Raw genomic sequence first — 8,211 nt, 5'->3', positions numbered from 1 at the left:
AAGAGTGAATGAGTGGCTATCAATTCATGGGCCAAATTTTGGGGATGGTAAATATTATGTAATTAAATGATGAGATGAGGTGCATTGGGCCTAAGACATCAGTATTATGCTATATAGCCTGACTGATTGATTTGTAAGCATTCTTAGGATTGAAATGCACATCTCCTAACAAATAAACATTTAATCCATTATGATTTGATGGTGTATTTTGTGATTTTAACTGCTGCAGCCACTGGCATCCAATGAAGAATGGTTGTTTTGGTCACACAGTCCATTTCAGCCTCAAGGATATAATGAAGTGGCCAGAAAGCCCTGATTAAATTGAAATGTAATCGTTTAATTTACAGGAATAGTGAACAGTAGCAGATTCCAACATGTCATCCAAGAGACTACCATTCTACCAAAAAAGACACAAGCATTTTGACCAGTCTTATCGCAACCGTCAGACAAGATACTTGCTCCAGGAATATGCGGCAAGGAGGTAAGGAGCATAACTGCTGTTCCCATATAAAAACAATTAATATCTGCATACCTTTTGACTGATAAAATTAATCAAAGTGAATGACACCAGCTTTGGTGTCATTAGATAGGGATCTGCAATCAGTTTCTTGTTTGGAATGCTTTCTTTGGAGTACTGAAATTGACCTCCCAAAGGTGTAGCAGGGAGCAACTGAAAACTGTGGGCTAACTTGTCTTGGAAGTTTCCAAGTTTCCAATTGATTTATTTATCACATTTGTAAGGGTTAACCCTAACCCTCACCCTGTTTCCATTGTGACTCTGAGCAGCAAGCTATCTTGAAAGCAAATTAACAAGATCAGTAAAAAGAAAATGGTGACACATTCAGAAACAGTAAAACCAACACTGTCTCAACATTCCCACCAAAGACCCACCACCCAATCTAACCCAAGGCCTGGGGGAATAGCCAGGTTTTAAGGGTTCATTTGAATGAGGGTCCAGGGTAGGGTCCATACATGCTACACAACAATTCATAGAATTAATTTTCAGGATTACAATACACGTGTGCCGAAAGACTAATAGAATCATAGAGCCAGAAGGGCATGGTCCACTACAGCATCTCTGAGGGATGACCATCCAATCTTTAGTTGAAGATCTCTAGAGAGGAGAATGCACTATTTCATGTAGCAACTTTGCCCCTTTGTATGGGCAGGATGATGTTAAGAAATGTATGTGCTGCTTTTATACCCTAAAAATTTCAGGCTGCTGAAGAGCTGTCATAAGAACAATGCTACAATTTTTTAAAAAAAATGTTTCCACATGCTTCTGCAGACACATGTTGAAAAGGATCAGCTCCTGTTACAATCTGACCATCATTTTGCAAGGCATTATTTGCTTCTTTCTTCTTCTGTAACAAGAAAATCTTTTAGCAAATAGAACAGAGTTGGCAATTGTGCCCAAAGACAGGATATTGTTCAAACTATCATAGATTGAATATGTTGTTGTTGTTAGTTGCCATCAAGTCATTTACGACTCATGGCTACCCTACTGTATGTATAACAGAATGAAATGTTTTTCGGTCTTGCGCCATATGCTTGACTGTTCCAATGTTTGCATCCATTGGTGTGGTAATTGTATCACTCTATCGCACTAAAGGTCTTCCTCTTTTCTGCTGGCCCTCGACTTTACCAAACATGATGTCCTTTTCAAGCGATCGGTCTTTCCTGACAATGTGCCCAAAGTATGAGAGTCTAAGCCTAGTTATCTTCGCCTCTAGGGAACATTCTGGTTGTATTTCTTCTAAACTGATTTGTTTGTTCTTCTGGCAGTCCATGGCATTTTCAATAATCTTCGCCGACACCACAATTTGAATGCATCAATTCTTCTTCTATCTTCCTTTTATAATGTCCAACTTTCACAGGCATATGTGGCAATTGAGAAGACCATGGCAAGAGACAGATGCACCTTTGTTTTTAAACTGACATCTTTACTACTGAAAACTTTAGATAGGTCTTTGATGGCAGATTTACCAGCACGATACATCATTTGATTTCTTGATTACTACTTCTCTTGGCATTGATTGTTGATCTGAGTAGACTGAAATTGTTGACAACTTCAATTTCTTCTCCATTTATTGTGACATTGTTTATTGGTCCATTTGTGAGAACCTTCATCTTCTTCACATTCAGGTGTAGTCTGTATTGCTGACTACAATCTTTGATCTTCATCAGCAAGCACTTCAAGTCTTCTTCACTTGCAGCAAGCAAAGTTGTATCATCTGCGTATCGCAGGTTGTTAATGAGTCTTCCACCAATTCTGATACCCTGTTCTTCTTTGTACATTCCTGATTCTCGAACTATTTGTTCAGCATACACATTGAATAAGTAGATGAAAGTACAACCTTGCCGCACACCTTTTCCAATTTTGAACCACTCGGTATCACCGTTTTCTGTTCTAATGACTGCCTCTTGATCCGTGTATAGGTTCTGTATGAGTACAGTTAAGTGCTCTGGAATTCCCATTCTTCATAATATTAGCCAAAACTTGTTATGGTCCACACAGTCAAATGCCTTTGTGTAATCAATGAAACAGAGGTAAACATCTTTCTGGTATTCTTTACATTCAGCCAAGATCCATCTGACATCAGCAATGATATCTCTCACACCGTGTCCTCTTCTAAATCCAGCTTGGACTTCTGGTAGTTCTCTGTCAATGTAAGGCTGCAAACATTGTTGAATTATTTTCAGCAAAATTTTGCTAGCATGTGAAATTAATGAAATTGTTCGATAATTTCCACATTCTGCTTGATCTCCTTTCTTTGGAATGGGTATGAATACGGATCTCCTCCAGTCAGTTGGCCAGGTCGTTGTCTTCCAAACTTCTTGACATAGAAGAGTAAGTGCTTCCACGGCTGCATCTGATTGTTGAAATATCTCAATTGGTAATCCATCAATTCCTGCAGCCTTGTTTTTTGCCAATGCCTTCAGTGCAGTTTGAACTTCTTCCTTCAGTACCAATGGTTCTTGATCATATTCTACTTCCTTAAATAGCTGAACATGGACTAACTGTTTTTTATACAATGATTCTGTATATTCCTTCCATCTTCTCTTAATACTACCCGCGTCATTTAATGTATTGCCCATAGAATCTTTAAGGACAGCAACTCGGGGCTTGAATTTTCTCTTCAGCTCTTTCAGCTTGAGAAATGCTGATCGTGTTCTTCCTCTTTGATTTTCTAGCTCTAGGTCTTTGCATATTTCATCATAATATTTTTCCTTATCTTTTTGAGCTGCCCTTTGAAATTTTCTATTTAACTCTCTTATTTCATTCTTTCTTCCATAAGCTTTAGCTACTTGGCGTTTAAGAGCAAGTTCCAGACTCTCATCTGACATCCATTTGGATCTTTTCCTTCTTTCCTGCCTTTTTAATGAACTTTCACTTTCTTCGCATATTATGTTCTTAATGTCTTCCCACAACTCTTCTGGTCTTCGGTCATCAGTGTTTAGCGCATTGAATCTATTTTTGAGGTGATCTCTAAATTCAGGTGGGATGTTTTCTAAATCATACTTTGGCACTCTTGGACGTGCTTTAATTTTCTTCAGCTTCAGCTTGAACTTGCACATGAGCAATTGATGATCTGTCCCGTAGTCAGCTCTTGACTTTGTCACAGCTGATAGTATTGAGCTTCTCCATTGTCTCCTTCCACAAACGTAATGTATTTGATTTCTGTGTAATCCATCTGGCAAGGTCCATGTACATAGTCATCGACTGTGTTGTTGGAAAAAAGTGTTGCAAATAAACAAATCATTGGTCTTACAGGATTTTATCATGAGATCTTCAGCGTTGTTTCTGTCACCAAGGCCATATTTTCCAACTCCTGATCCTCCTTCTTTATTTCCAACTTTTGCATTCCAGTTGCCAATAATTAACAGAGCATCCTGATTGCATGTTTGATCAATTTCAGATTGCAGCATTTCATAAAAGTTTTCAATTTCTTCGTCTTCAGCATTCATGGTTGGTGCAAAAACTTGAATAATAGTAGGCCTTCCTTGTAGGCGTATAGATATTAGTCTATCACTGGCAGTCGTTTTTTGTTGTACTTTAGAATTGATCTTGAGATATTCTTCCCAATGATGAATGCCATGCCGTTCCTCTTCGATTTTTCATTCCCAGCATAGTGTACCATATGACTGTCAGAGTCAAAGCGACCAGTGCCAGTCCACATCAGCTCACTAATGCCTAAGATGTCGATCTTTAGATGTTCCATTCCATTCTTGACAACTTCCAATTTTCCTTGATTATTGCTTTGTACATTCCATGTCCCAGTTATTAATGGATGTTCGTAGCTGTTCTCATTTTGAGTCGTGCCACATCAGCAAATGAAGGTCCCGGAGGGCTTACTCCATCCATGTCATTAAGGTCGGCTCTGCTTTGAGAAGGCAGCTCTTCCCCAGTAGCATACGGAGAGCCTTCCGACCTGAGGGGCTCATCTTCCAGCACCATGTCGCAAAACGTTCTGCTGTAACCCACAGGGTTTTCATTGGCACGTGTTCGGGAGTAGATTGCCAGGCCTTGCCCCCTAGTCTGTTCTTTGTCTGGAAGCTCTGCTGAAACCTGTCCACCATGGGTGACCCTTTGGGTAGTAGAACTACCGGTGGCAGAGCTTCCAGCATCGTAGCAACACACAAGCCACCACAGTACGACAAACTGACAGACGGGTGGTGGAGATTGAATATAGCAGAGTTTAATTCCAACAAGCAAGGAGGGTAGAACTGTGCTTCTAGAATACTTGGCCATGAGAACTGGGAATGTTGGGATCTATAAAACCAACGTTTCTGAAGGCACCAAATGGGAAGGCTGCTGTTCTCTTTCATAATTTTCCTTTCTCAGAAATGTACATTTCTTCATGCAGAACTGGATTCTCATCTAACCATATCAGAGATGCAACTGTTATATCTTCTATGAATCTTAAAACTTTCTTCATAAATTTGCCAGTGCTTCTGTTCCTAGTGAAGGAAAAGCATACCTGTTCTACAAACATGATTTTACTGAATAATTTTAAGAAATCTAAATTTCCCCAATGGCCTTCTCATATCTTTATGGAGATTTAGCAAAATTTTTGAATTTGAACAAGGAAGGATAGCTTTTTCTGAAACATGAAAATTGTGTTTTCTTTGGTAGAACATAAACCTTGGCATTTTCAATATATCAGAGATATTTAAATTAATTGTTTTTTACAACAGTGAATTTACTGATAAATTATTCTGAATGTTCATGAATTTTCCCATCACTCTGTTCCCATATGAATCTGTGATGGAAGCCTAGTTCTTCTCAGTGGGGAAGTAGAAGTTATCTTCACTATATTCGCTGACTGCATGAGGGAAGTACTGAGACTGAAAGATTTGCTGCATTCAGAAAATCTGAGACATCTGAGATAAGTCTTCTGGGAGCTACAAGCTCTGGAAAAAAAAGAAAGAAAGACACCTTTCAAAGGTTGCCAATTTCATCCCCCACAAGTTACTTCTGCTTTGGATGGTGGTTCTAGAGACCACAGGGTTTAAGGGGCATTGTCCCTCATGGCCCTGAATCCATGCAAGCCACACTTGGGCTGTTGCGAATTCCGGGATGGAGAGTTATACAGTATGTAAGGGTACAGAACTGTGCCTGGAGCAAGCAGGATGACAGCCTCACGGGAAATAACTGTATTATTCTACTGGGAATGTTTCATTTGGAAGGAGGAACATTCCCTCATTTGTTGTTTGAAGTTGGTTTATCATTTCAATCAGAACAAGGGCCAAAGTGTGTGTGGGGTGGGTGGGGGGCAGGTGTTGTTTCAGATTTCTACAACTTGATTATGGACTTTGAATTTTAGTGTTTCTGACCTCCTTCCTCTTCCACCTCAAAGCTCAAATTTATGATTTGCAATAATTTTGGGATCAACCTGGCTTCTGTGTGGTATGCCAGGGATTGCAGTCCCAAAAGTAGTGGCTGGTATTAGGGCCAAACTAAAATTTAATTTACTTTTAAGTTTATTTAAAACTAAATACAATTAATATGATTGAAGTCATGCATTTAGTATCCTCCTTTTATCCGAGTAAACTTGGCAAGACATTTTGGGGGGGTGTAGCAGTCATATCTAAGGATTTTGAGGGACACAAGACTTCAGGTTGTATACCTCTGCTCTAAACGATCTAGAACCTTTCTATCTAGACTGAAACAGCAATGGTCTAGACTGAGATCCCTATTCAGAGTAAAACAGCCACTTAGATACTCCCCCTACTTGAAAGGTAGGCAAAGGCAGATGTGAAATTTAAGAATAGGTCATGCATGCAAATTTGTCAGTGGCCAGTTTTCTCTTTACCCCACAAGTTATAGAAATCTCAAACTTCTTAAATGTGTTGCTGTTACTGTTGTTATTATTACTACCACTATTATTATTTTGCATTTGAAGGGCTGCTTCTAGACAGGCCTACCAAACATCATGCAGCCTAGGCAGAACCACATGCACACTTTGTGCCCGAAAGCTCCGTACCACGTCTGAAGAGACATCACAGGAATCCCAGGCAAGGTAAAACTTTCTTCAGCTATAATGATAAAAGTATTCAGTGTGAAATCCTTGTCTGGTGATTGGCTACGCAGCTTTAGGAAACTGGTATGTGGAGAAAAGTATATGTGCCCTTGATTGAGGTGCTTATATCTGGCAATCGTGGGTGAAAGAACAGAGGAGTAGCAGTTGGTCCATATAAAAGAGAAAGCCAGAAGGGGGGAACTGGGGAGGACTGTTGGCAGAATGCTGGGAAAGCCTTTAGCCCAGGAGAGATCAGAAAAGTCACACACACCAGGCATATCTATAAAAATAATTTATTTATAGAAAGTAAAACAAAATTTAAAGGACTTAGCTCTCCTGGCTTGCTACATATCGGCAGAGAGAAAAAGAGAGGAAGTAAGAAACAAGTCTGGGCAGGTTCCTCCCCCCAGGCGATTTGCATGAAGCACGTGAAAGGAGACAATCAAATACAACCTCTTCACCCGGCCAAAATGATTAGGTACAATAGCAGTCTTAATCATTAGTAGGAAAACCTCAACACTCCTCTTTTTACACTATAGATTAAGATGCAAAACAATCTTCTCTGACAACTTTATATGTCTTTCCATTCACATTACTTTACCATTATCTCCCTTTTGGTTTAACCGAAAGCTACCATTCTTCTTCCTGTGTTTTTCCAAACCTAGGTTGTTATAATTCCAAGGCTTTTTAATGTGAAATGGCTTTTCATGCAGGCTTCAAAATCAAGCCTTTGTTTTTCTGTTGATGTGAACAGTAGCAAATCATCAACATAAATGCACAGATACATACAGCCTTGTTTGTCCTTCATATATACACAGGGATCTGCTTTTCCTTTTTCAAAACCAAAATTCTGCAGTTTTTCATCTACTTTTTGGTTCCAGGGTCTAGCAGCTTGTTTTAACCCATCGATTGACTTCTGCAGTTCACAGACTAGATTCTCCCCTTTTTCATAGCCAGGGGGTTGCTGCATGTATAATCTGTGGTCTAAATCACCATAGAGAAATGCAGTTTGAATGTCATAGTGGTTAACTGACATTCCCTTGAGTGCAGCAACTTTTAACAGTAATCTAATTGATTCACCTTTAGTAACTGGTGCAAAAGTCTTGTCAAAGTCTAAATCTTTCCTTTGAGTGAACCCTTTTGCAACCAACCTTGCTTTATATTTTTGGATTTTGCCATCAGCATCCCTTTTCAGTTTGAAAACCCACCTACAACCCAGACAGCGTTCATTGGGAGGTAGATTTACCAGTTTCCATGTTTTATTTTCTTTCAAGGATGCTAATTCCTGTTGCATGGCAGAATGCCAATTTTGTGCAATCTCAGGTGGTAAAGCATTCACTTGTTCTAAAGACTCAGGTTCTGTGAATATGTGAAAAGCCTTTACTGTTTCAGCCTGAAAACGTGATGGAGGAACGCCTTTATTACTCCTCTGAGATCTGCGAGGTAATACAGGGCTTAAATTTTGACTCCTATCACTTTCCTGAGAAGCATCTGTCTCATCAGACAGATCTTCAGTTTGCTTTTCTGGTTTAATGTCCTCATCAGGCAAAAGATCACCATTAGCAAGTCCTTGCTGTTCTCTTGTGGTGGTCAGATCAACTGGAGAGCTAGAATTTAATCTCCCCCAGTTTTGTTCAGCAAAAGAAGCGCTTTTGCTAATTATTAATTTCTCTCCCATTATGAACCT

General features: G+C 39.5%; 1 protein-coding gene across 1 annotated transcript in view; it reads left to right on the top strand.

Annotated features, from left to right (window-relative positions):
- Positions 1-374: 374 nt before the first annotated feature.
- The window catches only part of MYOM2 (myomesin 2), a 91,009-nt gene continuing 83,172 nt past the window's right edge, over positions 375-8,211 (top strand). The window contains exons 1-2 of the mRNA XM_063313833.1: positions 375-481; positions 6,408-6,524. Coding sequence (XP_063169903.1) covers positions 375-481; positions 6,408-6,524 — 224 coding nt within the window. The remainder of the gene's footprint in view (positions 482-6,407; positions 6,525-8,211) is intronic.

This window comes from Candoia aspera, chromosome 1 (assembly GCF_035149785.1).
Source record: "Candoia aspera isolate rCanAsp1 chromosome 1, rCanAsp1.hap2, whole genome shotgun sequence".
NCBI classification, from domain to species: Eukaryota; Metazoa; Chordata; class Lepidosauria; order Squamata; family Boidae; genus Candoia; species Candoia aspera.
The sequence above is the reverse complement of the archived record's forward strand: the minus strand, read 5'-3'. Positions and strand labels throughout refer to the sequence as shown.